Source organism: Culex quinquefasciatus, chromosome 1, assembly GCF_015732765.1.
Source record: "Culex quinquefasciatus strain JHB chromosome 1, VPISU_Cqui_1.0_pri_paternal, whole genome shotgun sequence".
Taxonomy (NCBI): domain Eukaryota; kingdom Metazoa; phylum Arthropoda; class Insecta; order Diptera; family Culicidae; genus Culex; species Culex quinquefasciatus.
In genome coordinates, this window is record NC_051861.1 from 90,486,477 (window position 1) to 90,502,441 (window position 15,965).

Sequence of the window (15,965 nt, forward strand, 5' to 3'; positions counted from 1 at the left end):
CCACCCTCTCCGTTCGTTATCTCTACGGGAGTTGGGCTTTTGTTTTGATCACCGTTGTTTATGTGTGTGCGGAGTTCAGCCGCCGCCGCCGCACACGGGTTCAAGAGAGTGGCTCGTTCAGGTGCGTCGAGGCGTCATAACAAAAACAGAACGGCGACATTGTTAGTTGGGGAGTTAGTAAGGGTAGGATGATGGCAGTTTCTGGTACTGGATAAGGGAAATTTTTACAGTTCGAGGGGAGGGGTAGATTGTCAGTTTTGTGACAGGGTTGAAGATTTGAAGAAGGAGTCTTGGAGACTAGAAGTCTTGGAGACTTCAAGTCTTGCAGACTACAAGTCTTGGAGACTTCAAGTCTTGGAGACTTCAAGTTTTGGAGACTTCAAGTCTTGGAGGCTTCAAGTCTTGGATTGAAGTCTTGAAGACTTCAAGTCTTGGAGACTTCGAGTCTTGGAGACTTCAAGTCTTGGATTGAAGTCTTGAAGACTTCAAGTCTTGGAAACTTCAAGTCTTGGAGACTTCAAGTCTTGGAGACTTCAAGTCTTGGATTGAAGTCTTGAAGACTTCAAGTCTTGGAGACTTCAAGTCTTGGAGACTTCAAGCATTGGAGACTTTAAGCCTTGGAGACTTCAAGTCTTGGAGACTTCATGTCTTGGAGACTTCAAGTCTTGGAGACTTCAAGTCTTGGAGGCTTCAAGTCTTGGAGACTTCAAGTCTTGGAGACTTCAAGTCTTGGATTGAAGTCTTGAAGACTTCAAGTCTTGGAAACTTCAAGTCTTGGAGACTTCAAGTCTTGGAGACTTCAAGTCTTGGATTGAAGTCTTGAAGACTTCAAGTCTTGGAGACTTCAAGTCTTGGAGACTTCAAGCATTGGAGACTTTAAGCCTTGGAGACTTCAAGTCTTGGAGACTTCATGTCTTGGAGACTTCAAGTCTTGGAGACTTCAAGTCTTGGAGGCTTCAAGTCTTGGAGACTTCAAGCCTTGGACACTTCAAGTCTTGGACACTTCAAGTTTTGAATTTATCAATTCGTCACTTTGAACTTCTAAGCTAATGATTCTAGATGACTCAACCAACGTCCTTCCCTGTTCAACCCTGAACTTGACTCATCAACACAAAGCAGAGACAACACCCCCCACCCCAATCTCAGTCCGTGTGAGTCAGCGCGTCGATGTAGACCGTATCCACCACATTCACCCAGGAGGACACACCACAGGCAAGGCGCATCCGGTCGTACCGAAATTGCAGTCCATCCGTGAGATGAATGCTTTTTTCCGCCTGTTTCAACCGAAAGAGAACTGTGTACCTGACTGCCCTTCGTCTGCAGAAAATTCTGCAAATTCTTGGTCCTGTTACTGAACCAGACAAGGCTGAACTAGAGAGAGAGAGAGTCGAGATCGTGTCGGATGGAGAAAGGTTAATTCCACTTGCGAAGAAAACAGGCCGTGATGACTCAAGAGCCGTCGTCGTCCGAACGGGGTTGCTCGAGAGGTCCTTAGAAGTTTTTTTTTACTGCAGCGAAGGGATCAATTTGGAGTTGGGGTGAGGCTGATTTGGCTTTTCTTCCAGTTCATTGTCAGGGCGCCGTTTTGTGAGGGGACTTGTAAGACGGGAAGTATGAGGAGGAAGCTGAAGTGGCGCGTGACCAAGAGTGAAACCGATAGGAGCCGATGAAGACGACATGATACGATAAACAGGTCGTCCCTCTGTCTTTGGCGATTCTGAGTCAGTCAATCAGGGTTGATCTTTAAAAGCTTAAAACCTACAAATTCATTTTTGTAAAGCTTTTTTAATTTTTTTTAAATCTAATACTTTGGAAGCTTATTCCTTACAATTTTATTAGAAAAACTTTTAAACATAACTTTACTAAGTAAATACATAATTTTGAAGAACCACCCAACCTCATTTGGCACAATGAACTGGCAAGAAACAGACTACTCACGGGATAGTCAAGTCAGTCAGTGGCAAAAAGCAAAACATTCCCTCCCTGCATTCTATCCAACTCCACTTGGAAAAGATGAGACGAAACGAAAAGAGATGAGAAGCAGCATCCGACAGTGGAAAAATGGTTGCATCGCGGAAAAGCGTAAACAAAAATGTAAACACACTACATTTCCATCGCGCGAAATGTGTTTCAGTCTATGTGAGTATTCTCTTCTTTGTCGCCGAAGAGAAAACGAGAGAGAGAATTGGCGGTTCTTGAGAAGAATGCGAGGTTGTTCCTGTTTTCGACCTATTGCACCCATTTCGTTCTATAGTGAATGTTGGTACCGTAATAGAAGTATCGACCCCCAGGAATTATTTTTGGACCGATGCGATGCTTTATGGCGCCTTTTATCGAAGTGCATGTCGATGTCGGGGAAAAAGTCTCTCGTGGCTTGTTCGGTTCGTCTTTTATTGCGCCGCGCTTCCAGCCTTGTCGGAGGAGAAGTGTGGCACACACTTCGGCTGATGAAAAGAACATGTTTGGCTGGATGTTTTCTTTACGAGCTCTGACTGAGCGAGACTGCTCTCGCGGGAAAATTGCGATGTATGCTGGTTGATGGTTGGGGTGATGTATGCAGATAATTTTAAATTTCAAATGATTACTTGTTACGGAAAAAAATGTAAAAAAGTAACCTGCATGCATTTTAATACGGTGATACGACAGACAATTAGCTAGATTAGATTAAAAAACTTGAAGCTTGAATTTTATTTGTTGAAGTTATAATTTCTTCAATATTATGCCCTTTTTTGGTGGAACCATAATTTGTTTACATCTCTAAGAAAAAAGCACGCATGTTGTCATCGCGACTCGTTTCAGGGAGTTTTAGAGAAAATTCCGTTATTTAAACAAACGATAAATAAAATGATAGCAAAAAGCAATCTGAAAAGATCAGAATTTGATTTCAGTCGACCAGAAGTCATCTAAAAACTAAGTACCCCTTTTCACCTTAACATAAAACTTTTTTTTTGATTTTCTATGACGTTAAAGATTTTTTAACTGAACCATTTTTTTTCTATTTTTGAAAACTCTAGTGTAGAAATTAAAAAAAAAAGTTTTCCGGAACATTTAAGATTAACTTTAATAAAGGGGAGATCTTATTTTTATCGCGCATAACTCTCTCAACTAAATACAAAAATGGTTTGCACGTGGAAATTTTGGCAATGAGTCTTATTAATAATATTGTAAATTTCATAAGCAAAATAATGTCCAGCCTATAAGCGACATTGCATAGTGTTCGGAATGCAAAAAGTAGATTAAATTGATAATTCTTTTTTTTTACGTCCTAGCCAAATGGTGTCTTGGGAAGAGTTGTTGTACTTGATAAGTACTATCTTTTGTAGTTATTGACATACAGGGTGACAATCTTCAAGGGTGTCAACCAAAAAATGACTTTGTTGGAAGACGTTGTAGGGCTTTGGTATCACCGACAAAGTTGTAGGGGAGAAAATTTCATGAAAGTTTGTCGAAGGCGCCAAATTTGTAGCTCTAAATCTACTCGAGCCTTTTTTGCAAAAATGGTCTCAAAAACACTTTTTTGGTTAAAGGGTTACAAACATGTAAAAAATCACAAAATTTCATAAAACATGCACTTAAAAGATGATTTTGTATCAATCCTGAAAGTTTTATGAAGATATTTCATGATTAAACTGAGTAAGAGACAATTAAAGCTCAAAGTTTTGCCATGCGTAAAGCGTAGTGTCAAACTTTGTGAGCGTTATTCTCTAAACACCTAGTTGATTTACGGGTGCCACGAAATCTCGAGATGAGATGGACAAAATTGGCTGAAATTTTGAGAGAGAGACTCTCAAGAACTATCCCGTGTGCAGGACGAAGCCCGATTTTGAAAACTTGCTTTTTTAAAAAAATACAAAAATCATAAATTAACGATTTTTGATATGAAAAACAAAAAAATATTTTTAATCTTTTTTAAGCGTAAACTTTTTGAAAATCGGCCTACGCCATGCACACGAAACCAGTTTAACGAGTCTTCACCACAATTTTGAGCCGATTTGATCAAAGCAGTGTTGAGATATTTTTTGTGTTGTGCTCAAACCAACCTCTGAAATTTATGCCGATTTATATGTTTGTAACCCCTTTACTCGAAATGTTAGCATTTTAGCGGCCTACTATGTTCTGAAGCGTCGTTTATGACATAAAATTACACATCTTTGAGGAGTTATAACCATTTTAAAATGATTTTGAGTCTATTTTCAAGATGCTACTTCCAACTACAATTCCTGAAAAAATCTACGTGTCTTTCGGCGTCTATTTTTAGATGTCTCAATTTTAATTTGACGGTTTTTAAGCGGAATCTCTTTGAAAACGTGGTAATAGTCGGTAAATTGAAGGGTAAATTGATGCCTTAAATAAAACATGTTTATAGTGGGAATCTTAGAAATTATACAAGAATTTAATGACAATTTATGGTGTTCGGTTCTACTTTTTGTAAAACGTTGATAATCTATTTGATTTTAAGTTTCCACAAGGTTTTTATCACTTACAAGTTCATTTTTGTTGAAATTTTACGTTTTTTAAAAGTGCTCTGCAGTGCCTATTTTCGCCCCCCTAAATCCAATTTTCGCCCACGACAAAAATCAAGAAATCATATAAAATTATGGCACAAAGCTAAACTAATATGGTCCTCCCAAAGAGTTTTTTTTTCAGATATCCTACTTATTTTGAGGTTCTCTGTCTATTCTAACTAAATACGAAATCTGTTTTCACTCGTATAAAAAATGACTTAATCAACATTCCTGATAGAATTTAGTGTCTCTTTTCACCCAAGATAAGGAGAAACAGATACAGTTAGCTCCATGTTGTTGTTGATTTTATTAGGGGAACTATGACCTAATAGGTCATTCGCTCCCGAATTAACTCAATAGAAAACTTCGAGTACCTCCTAAATAAAAATATTAATGCACATTTATAGATATTGTGTAACAACTTTTCCCTTCTATGCTCAATTTGTTCTTCTATCTACCAATAAAATCTTACCACTTTTGAACTAGGTGTCCCATACCTCAACTTCGTGAGTTTAGGTTAATTTTTGAACTGATGTTTTTGCCAAACACCCTGATGAATGAAATAAAATAAAATGATTAAATTACCTTTAAAATAATCAGGAACGATCCAAACATATTTTCTAGCACATTCCGCTGCGATAAGATAAGTTTTTATGGTAAACGAAAACTGGTTCTAGATAAAATCTGCAAACAAAATACTAGATTTCACCCTGGGCAAAAATTGGATCACATCCACTTTATTTTATTGAAATAACCTTTGGTAAACTTCAAAAAAAGGTAAATCCCTATATTTTCATGAAATTCAGACATGCAGTGAAGGCTCAACACATTTTGCTGTCTTCCGCATGTGTAATTTTATGTCATCAACAACTCTTCAGAACATAGTTGGCCGCTAAAATGCTAACATTTTGAGTTATCACCAAAAAAGTGCTTTTTTGGACCATTTTTGCAAAAATGGCGTAAATCTCGAGTAGATTTGGCGCTGCAATGGGTGCTGAAAAGTTGAACTTTTCAGCACTGGTGTCTAAAGGCAACATTTTTCATTTTTTTTGTTTTGAACGGTGAATTTTCTCAACACATGGATGTTTGACATAAAATTCCATTCAAAAAGTGTTTTTCGGAAGTGCAAAAAAACGTTGTAAGCAACTTGTTGCAAAAATTTGATTTTTTCAGCACTCTTCGTATTAATCCAAAAAAAAACTTCTTTTTGCAACTTGTTGCATAAACTACTATTTTGAACTTCAAATGTCATTAGCATTCCAACCGTTTTTGGCTTGCAATTTTTTAGAATTGTTTCAATTTAGTCAAAGGAATCAAAGGTTCCCTCATTTATTGAATTGATAATAAAAGAATTTACAAATTTAAGCAGGAAGTTAAAAAAAGAGTAGAATCGAATGTCAAACATAAATTGATTGAAATTCTTTAAAAAATATAAATAAATATATTGATATTTTAATGTAATTGCACATTTTTTAATTTTCGTTTCATGACGTTTGCTTGAGCAACCCGAAAAAATCAAACCAAACGAGACCTTACCACCTCTAGCCATCATTGTCACACGAGATCACCGACCATGCTCCCCCTCGTTCTCATAATCCAACCAACCCAAATAAATATCCATAACTCACATTTCTCCCAAATCGCGCCTTTGGACAAACGTTTCCACCATGCTTTCTCCACAGAACTCTCTCCGCTTCCCCACAAAAGAAGAGAGAAATGAGAAAGAGGGAGAGCGCGAATTGTCGCGCGAAATTTGCACGCAAAACAAAACTCACACAAGCAGACGTTTTCACCAGCCAAAAGACAAACCCGAAAAGGTTTTCCTTGTGAAATTCCCATCTGGAAAAGTGCTCTACCCCGCCAAAAACCAAGGGGAGAGGCACTTCAGTGAGTAATGTGAATGAAAAGTGGCTTGTGTGTGTGTGAGAGAGAGCGCGCGCAAAAACAGGTCACAAGTTGACTCACAACATGTCCAGGAGAAAGAGTCCCACAATTCCAGACCTGCTTCTTCAGTATTGTCGTGGACGTCGTCGGTTCTAGTTCGGAAGTTGTTTTTTCCGAAAGTGCCATAATTTTAGGATTTTGCTCCGTGATCCAGTTGGGGAGAGTTGGAGTTTGGGGTTTGGGGGTTGAAAGCCAGCTTCCTGGAAGTGAGTTGAGTGGAGAAGGTGGTGGTAGAAAATGCAATTGACGCGCAGTGGTGGTAAAGGATGTTATAATTGAGTTTCCATGTAAAGTCTGGATGTCCTGAACTGGGAGCTGGGCTCTGGACGGTGACGAGGACTTCCCGGAAATTGGGAATTTTCCTCTGGAAGGCTCAAAGGGAGAAGATAACCTGTGTGAAAGAATAGGTGAAAAATTGGCAAATTGTGGGGCCTTCCGGGAAGGTATAGGCAGTTTGTAGTAGCGCGCACGGTTGCATACCTTCAGGCGTAAAGATGTGACAACGGCCTCTATCGGCATTTTGCGAATTCGGCGTGTTTGAGTGTGGTAGTGTTTTTGGGAGGTTCACCGTGATAACACAACCCCGGAAGAGTGTGTGACACAACTCACACAACCGCAGAAAAGGACGAAGATCTCTCACCATAGCTACGCAGAGTCTGTGTGTCCGCTGGCGTCGCTGTATTGTGTTGTTTGGGTCCCCCACGGGGTTTTTTTACACGTCTTACACACTCCCAGGACCCGGAGCAACCGTACGCTCACTCTCCAGCGTGCGTAGTGAAAGTGCTTTCACTTCCCACCCCACCATTCTCAAGAACAAGAAGAAAAAGGTCGTCCATTGACTGAGTGTGACGGAACGTATCGAGTCAGCAAGTCACCATGGACAGCTCGCCGGATTTGTCGCTGAAGCTGCGCCGCGGGTCCAGCGATTCGCGGGACTCGTTCTACATGGACTTTGCCCAGGGCATCGACTCGGACATCGAGGACGTGGTCACGCAGGCTTCCGGTGGAGCCCTTCCGGCCCCTCCCTATCAGCAGCAGCAGACGGACACGGGGAGTGTCACTACGCCCGGCAGTGTCACCCTGGCGCCGATTACCGCCAGCAGTACGGCGAGCATTCCGGACATTACGATCCTGTCCGGAGGGCCAGCGGGGTCGATCTGCGGGGCGAGTGAAATAATCCCCGAAGATCTGGAAGAGGACGAAGTCCTCCCGCTAGAGAAGGAAGAACCTGTCACAACCGGAGTTCAACCTGCGGTGGACTATGATGAAGACATCGAGGACATGGACGACCTGGAGCCGGTCCCGCCACCCATGCCGGACCTGGCGGACCACACGCCGATGGTGCTGCCGTTGCCGCCGCTGCCCAGCTTGGATATTGACGACAGGTTAGTGGGAGCATCCGTTTTGGAAAGGGGATTGAGGGGGAGGGGAGAGGGGTCATTGTGGACCACCGTGAAATAGAAGTGAGTTGGAGCAATTGGGACAATTGCAATCAAAATGTGACGATTTTAGAGACTGGCGATGGGGATGCCCCCCTTTCAAAGTAGGGGGACATGTTTTATAGATGGATAGCTGGAATAGGTTTGGCAGTGAAAACGCGTTGTGGGTGGTGAGATTTTTGATAATTGAAAGTATTACTGGAATGACTCTGACTGTTATTAAATCAACAAAGGTGCAGAGGATATCAACAAAAATATCTAAATTGACAATTTATCAAAACGGATTTGATGACGTGATGAAACCAAATGAATAAACGAACTTTTGAACTTTCACAAATGAATCGATCAACAAACAAAAACGCATTGTGAAAATGTGAATTAGGACACTTTCTTTTTGATTAGAGAGCCTATATGGAGAGGCGAAATGTCACTCTCACCCAGTCACGAAATATTCTAGCAGAGCTGATTCTGTCAGAATCCTGCTAGAACGGTAGAACTTCTTTGCTAGAATGCTGTAAGAAGTTTTTCAACCTTAAATTTTAATGACTTTGGGTGTTTGAAATTTCTCCCAGAACATTTCATTTCCCTATGTAGGTCCCTATTTTTGATACAACAGATAAAACAAACTTTTTTTTTTTTTTTTTTTTTTTTTTTTTTTTGCGGATCGAGGTGGGATAGCCAGGAGTAAAGGAACGGTAATGGTCGTGTCAATCACATGCGGATCGCTCGCACTCCATGGGAGCGGGGATTGAGGACATGATTGGGTAGGTTAAAATGAGATTGTGTTTGTGAGAGTATGTAATCGTGTAATGATGTAAATAAGCTAAACCGAAACTTCGTGCTCAATCGCCGCCCCCAATGTTCATTAAAAACCCCGTTCGCACGAGCTTCCCAAAATCAGCGCTATAGGTTTAAACTGTCGAGACTGTTAAACCCCACAAAACTGACTCCAAGGAACCCTAGCGAACGGAGTACACTATCCACGCACAAATGGACCTTTACTAACCGATTATTAAACCATCCCAACAAACGCAAAGTTATCAAAATGAATTTATATGTTGAGGTTTACAATCAATCAACGAAAGTAATTAATTATCAGAAGCAAAGAAAACAACGAAACAATGGTTAAAAGCAACAGGCCCTCGTCTTGTCACGTCCGTCATAAGTCTTGTTTGCTGAAAGTTTAAATGGTTAGTGTTGTAGTTAATCGTATTCAACATGACCATAATAGGCAGCCTGTAATACGATTACTTTACTGATTTGTTACTTAGCTTTTGAGAGGACGACCCCGCAACCGCCGTCAGATGTCCTAGATCACCTTCGCCAGTTGATGTCGGAATTGGTCAGTAACGAATTTGACCTGGTCATCCTTTGACCAGCTCCGCTGATGAGGCTGGGTACCTGCAAATATTAAACAAAGGTGGCGGCAGTATCTTTTTTCTCCTAATTTCTAAGGAACGAACTCATTAGGGAGAATAAACCCTACAAATCTTCTCTAAATAATAATAAAAATAAAACTGAAGCTCATGGTTAAAATAAGTGTGCCTAAACCTAAATGCACTTCTAAATTTCTAAATGGTCTAGCTTAATTCCGCTTAACACCTAACATTTCTAAATTGTCTGTTGAACAAGCAAAAGGCTTATGTAACAACAGAAAGTATTCTTTTTAAAACCTGTTATAGAAAGTAATGTGGAGATAACAAACAGATAAATATTGTAATGTTGAAAATAATTATCCCAAATACTCTAATCATTGATTTCAAAATTGTATGGCAAGCAGTAATTTAGACCCTAGAATGCCTAGAAGAGGCCTCGGTTTCTGTTGTTGTGAGTAGACGCTGGTTTCAGAGTTCATTTTTCAATTTAAAAGGGGTGGGAGACGACTAATTTGCTTCATGAACTCCTAATCGACCCTGGGATCACCTCTTGTGTTTGTCCACTGATCGCTCCTAGCTAGGTGTTACCTAGACACAGTGTTAGAGGCCCGCTTCGCATGGCAAAAATGTTGGCTGGGGGGAGGGTGATATTATCCAATGAATTTTATTTTTAAGCCAACATTGCTAACGGCGTTGAGATCTCTACTCATGCCCAGGGCCTTCAAAAGCTAAGCATTTTACAATGAAAAGAAAATAATATCATCTCGCAACGTAGCTTATCTTGTGAGTACTCGCGCTAGTACTACAGAGTAAAGCACTTTCCATCGAGTGATGATCCGGTCCGCGTGAGCGCTTTTCTTCAAAGAGGTCGTTTTGTTCTTAAGAGAACATCTTTGTAAGCAATGCCCATAGGATAGCTTACTGTTTTGAAGACTGCTGAGGATCCGGATCCCTTGCAGCCTGTCACTCAGTTAACTCATCCCTTTATCCTCCATCCGCCACCCGGAGGCACGCGCCGTAGGGCTGCCAAAGTCCTGACGACCCACAGGACCTGGGAAAACCAATCTTATCATCCCTAAGCGTAAAGACTTTAAGACTAGCTTTCATCATCAAAGCCCACGGACAACAGATAAAACAAACTTAAAAATAATAACTGATTACTTTTTTCATTATAGTGCACAAATAAAATTTACAGCTCAACATTATACGATGGATCAGTATATTGATCCTCTTGGAACGAGTAATCAAATAAAATATTTTCTGTCAAGAAAGACCGCGATGTTAATTGATGAAAATTGATTTAAAATCCTTGTAAACCCTTTGTGGTCATACGAAGAGTCATTGTGCAGCATTTTAAGCCTAATTTTAGAACTCAATGGGACTCCCTGCACGGAGAAAAATCTGTTCCCAAAATCGTGAACAAGCATTCATGAAATTCGGAACCTCGAACAAAGTGTTCAAATTGCATGGCATGTTTTTTAAAAAAAACGTACCATTGAATTTGAACACTTATTTTTTGTTGTTCCGAATTTCATGAACGCTTGCAAGCTTGTTTACGATTTTGCAAACTGATTTTTCCCGGTGTGATCACGCTACAATAGACAAAATAACATTTCGGATCATTTCTGGTCAGTACTAAACAAAATAAAGGAGAATGGGCAAATTTGTATGGGAGCTGGTCCAAGGATGTACACGAACGGGACCAATTTTTTTCGAAAGATCTCGCCGAGACATGAAAAAAAGTCTTCTGGACCAACTCTCTAAACCCCGGGGTTCAAAAGTTACAAGTTGTTGAAGTTTGAGCATTTTGGGTAAAAATGTACAAAAAATTGTATTTTTGCTATTTCTAAAATCATTCATAAAATCTCTATTTTATTATGGATATTGCTTATCTTGACTTCATTCGACGCGTATCAGCAAGAACTATGAGTTCTGATTTGTCTTAGCATGATTGAAACATGATTTCTCTTGTTTTTATCCGTTTAAACCGTTTGTGCAAGAGGCATCCCATAGAAACAAGTCGAAACTTCAAGGTTTTGAAACCGAATCCGACCCAGACTGCTTCAGTGAGTATTGAAGGCTTCAGTGTAATGTTGTAACAACTTATTGGGGTAGTCTGAGTCATCCGACAACTCCTTGGAGTTAAGACTGGTGAGTCTACCGCCGTAACAAGCAAGATGTCGGCGGTTTTTGACCATGGCTTCAGTGAGTATGGTAGACTACTATGCTGATGTGTTGGAGTGTCCTGGGTTCTCCTAGGACTCCCTGGAGTTAAGATCTGTGAGTCTACTACCGTAACAAGCAAAATGTCGACCGGTTTTGACCCGGGAACATACCCGCATAACTTCAGTCAGTATAGTAGACTGCTTTGTTAACACCGTTAACACCCAAAAGGCCATGCTCTCTTAGAAACAACATTTTAAAATGTAAAAAATCATATCTCCGGTTGGTTTCAACCAATTTTGATGAAACTTTCAGAGCAGGTCCAGTTTTTAGTCTAGTTTCAAATGAACTTTGAGTTGGGTCAGAATTCCGGATTGTTCCGGATTTATCGCAGATTCCCTTGGGGTACCTTTGTTTTGGCTAGTGGGGTCACTTTATGTTTACTTAATATTTTTCTTCAACAGTATAAATTTTTAGTGGAAAAAACTGAAGTATTATCAAAAACAAATACTCCTATGCGTATATGGCATATGATGACCCCTCCACATAGCCCTGGGACCACCGGAACCGGTTCCGTAGTACAACCATGGGGGACAAAATCTAGAAGTCACAGAAATATGTCATGCGACATGTCAAAAAATATCTACTGGCTCTGAAAAGATGATTTCTACCCCTCAAAAGAGTGTCCAAGGCCATTCGGACACTTTGGCCACCTGGAACCGGTGAATTCGGAACATGGTTCATGGTAGAAAAATGTGATCTGTAATTCCCATAGTGCGACATGTCAAAAAACATCTACTGGCTCTGAAAAGTTTATTGTACAAACTCTGAAAAGTTTAGTGTACAAACTTTTTTTGCATCATTTTTGATTTTTGTAATAGTATTTGTTATATAACTTTTATCATCTTTTCATGAGCATTTTGTAGCAATATGTTCGGCATGAGCTTCTGAACAAAACGTAGAACTATGTTTTTGTCAAACTTTAAATTGTTTACATGTTTAATCACAAAATGTGCATAGTGCCCAAGGGGTGTAAATACTTTTTTTACATACTGTAATACATACATGTTAATCGGCAAAAATGTGAAGGATTTGTAACAGCAAACCCAGAAACTTTTTGTAAATCTGTTTTCAATGCATTAAAATATACATTTTCATCAATTCACAAAAATTGTTTTGAAGTCATTTGGTTGCATCATTGCCGAGATATAGTTATTTGAAGTTAGCAGTTTTCAAAAAACGGGTGACACGATATCTCAACACAGCTTTGACCACATCAGTTCAAAATTTGTGTAAAGACTTGTTAAAACGGTCCATGTGTATGACGAAGGCCTTTAAATTGGCCTTAATAATTAAAAAAAGATAAAAAAAGATTGAAAATAAAAAAAAGTTGTTTTTCAAGTAAAAAACTATTCAGTTTATGATTTTGTCAAATCAAATCAAATTATTCGCTCTACAGCATTGCCTTGGCGTTCTCGATGCGAGATTCCTACTCGAAACTATGTGTCCGAAGGCTTGATTGTTGAGGCAATTGCAAACCACTTTTTACAGCTTAGCTTCAATCCACCCCGGGATTCGAACTGACGACCTTTGGATTGTTAGTCCAAAGTCTACCAGCGATTCCACCGAGGCAGGACCCAGGGAGACGACTCCTACACCTGAACTGAGCTATCGACCTAACCTCTAGGTTAGACCGGGGCCAACATTTACTTCCCCGTCCGACGGAAGGCGTGATCAGACAAATCTCGTCTCGAAAAATGCCACCGGGACCATCTGGGATCGAACCCAGGCCGACTGGGTGAGAGGCAACCACGCTTACCATTACACCGCGGGTCCCGGCTTATGAAGTTGTTCTTCAACATTTCCGATTTTGAACAACAATGTTGTCGAATTTGAAAAAAAGAAAATTACGATGGTGGAAAAAAATCATTGTTTACAAAATAGACAACATAGAGTTACTGGAATAGCTTATGAGATTTCTATTGAGATTAACTTAGAGGTTGATCAAATGTAAAATCTCTTATGATGTTTTTTTTTTTCTTGCACCGCCATATTGGACGCCATGTTGAATATTTTAATTCCCTTCAAGAAGCCCTTTGAGAATCGCGAAAAACAATAGGCAAACTCTAGTTCAGGAGGGTTGACGTTACCTAGAACTATCAAACAATGGCCTCTTACACAATTTGCATCTGGACACGAGAAATGAGCGTAATGTTGAAAATGAGTATTTTTGACTATTTGAAATACTGTTGTAAAACAAAACAATGTGTGTCAAGATGGCCCAATCAGATCGCAACTACTTTCTTATGTAGAGTGACAACTCAAAACCAAAAAAAAAACTAAATAACCAACTGAAACTGAATGCACAAATTCTCTTCGTGGCAAACTGTGCAAAAATCTAGCACAATTATGTTTTGTATTTGGTTTTTCGTCAACCACAATTCGCCACACGCAATTTTCGTTTATTTTTAATCAAATGCATTCAGTCACTCCAGTCGTCAGTCGGAACACCCAGCCAGCATGGCGTCAATCCCGAGGGTTTGCAGACTGACCCCATTTTCTGTGTTGGCAAAAAGGCAAAATCACACATGCTAGTAAAATGTAGTGCAATTGTAGTCGTTGCGGGTTAGTGTACCCCCCTCCCCCTCAGTTGATATCAAGTGATCTTATTAAATGATAACTCGCGAAAAAAAAATCGAGGCCAAGTTCGGACCGATTTTTTTTTCAATTCTCTCTGTAACAGTCAAGTATTATGACTGTTTGCACTTAGCTTTTATTGATTTGGGGCCTTTGGTGGAGGAGGGAAGGGAGAGTCCCGGATTGGTCCACCGCAGTCCCTTTTCACGACTCGTAAGATAAAGCTTTCCCTTGGGGGGGAAGGAAGACATGAGTGGAATAATAAACGCGAAAATTGTTGTTATTTCGGTTGGATGCTGGGAAAGTCAAGGAAAAACGATTTTTGGTGGGAAGCAATTTAATCTAACGACTGGTTTGAGTAAATTATAGATATTTTATTCAATTTGATAGAGTTGGAGGTATTCTTAAAGGGTGGTCATATGAAATTTCAATTTACGTTGATAAATAAATGAATTTACACTATCAGAAGTGAGCAAGTGCAAACTTTAAATTGCATTATCTCCTAATGATTTACGAGCTGGGGTTAAATTGCAAAAACTCTAAACAACAACATCGATGTTCCCAACAGCAGTAGCATCACGAGCTAGGAATCCTGTCGATACATTAATTTATGGTTCGTTGCTCGTTTATTTCTCCCATGCCACCCTCAATTTGGAAGAGGGTGACATAGCGAGTTTTCCCAGCACAACCTTGTACAGTTGATGGTGCTTTATGCGAATGTTGACCAACTTTTGAAAAGGATCTTATTTTAGTTGGTTGAAGAAAATTGCAGATTTTATTTTTAACACAAAATTAAAATTTTGTCCGGATTTAACAAATTTAACCAAATATGACATGTTTCATTCCAAAATCTTCCCCCAAAAAACTGATGATGAGCACGATTTGCTCGCCGAGAGCGATGCTTATGATTTATTCCAAGTGCTCTGCTGCAGTTTGGCTTGACGAACCTTCAACGAGGCAAACTTCAACCAGCAGGCAGCAACGCCAGCGAGTGTCGGCGAAATTATTTAAATCACTCGACATAATTTATTCCGAGCACGCTATCGTTTTAACGATACAGCCAAGCTGATTTTAATGAGTTGATGGCTACAACGACAACACACTTGTCTTTTTTGATGCCAACCTGGTCTTGTTCTGGAGTGTTGAAAGTTTTTCCAGCGAGATGAATATCAATTTTTGCTTAGCAGCTTTTGGTGGGGAGAAAAAGCTGGAAAAGTCACCCCCTAAAACCGGTACTCGCAACCTCAATCTGGTTTTAATTAGCACTGGTAACAAACTGGACAGATGAAACATTTTCCCGGAAGAGTTCCAGAGCGCAAAAACTTTTTCCATTTTCACTGGGAAAATGATGATTATTGCGTTGCTTTTCTCATCGGGAAAAGCTTTGTTATTGCACCAGATCATCAATCCCTCCACCACTAGGCGAATCACTCCGAACTTGTTTTTTTCCCAGAAGCTTTCCACCAGATCCTCGCCGATGGGCAAAAAGGAGCAGCAGACTTGTCGATGGTGGATAACTGGATTTCATTCTCTGAAGCTTATGGGACGACGAAAATTAAACTAAACCAATCTAATTTACTAGCGCAAGAGAGCGGGATAATCAATTTTGGTCCGAACGACGCGTCGCGGAGGTTTTTGGCCTCCGCAAGTGAGCAACTGTTATTTTTTTTTCACTGTGAATGATGTGGCGGTGACATGTTGTGGCTTTAAGGTGGTGGTTGACTTGAACTGAACTGAATTTTAAAATTTATTATACTACTAGTTTATGGATGGTCCCCTAGCTCAGTTTTCAGTTTTTGTTCGCTTTTCTAATTTTCTGATTTTTTTTTCATTTTTTTCGTTTCTGTGTACTTGTTTTTTTTTTTTTATTATTTCCGCTTTTCTGACTTTCTGTGTTTTGT

At 39.9% G+C, this 15,965-nt stretch overlaps 1 protein-coding gene across 1 annotated transcript in view; it reads left to right on the top strand.

Moving 5' to 3' along the window:
• Positions 1 to 6,469: 6,469 nt before the first annotated feature.
• The window catches only part of LOC6044216 (proton channel OtopLc), a 33,049-nt gene continuing 23,553 nt past the window's right edge, over positions 6,470 to 15,965 (top strand). Inside the window, exon 1 of the mRNA XM_001861721.2 lies at positions 6,470 to 7,834. Within this exon, the coding sequence (XP_001861756.2) occupies positions 7,326 to 7,834 (509 nt within the window). The 5' untranslated portion in view covers positions 6,470 to 7,325. The remainder of the gene's footprint in view (positions 7,835 to 15,965) is intronic.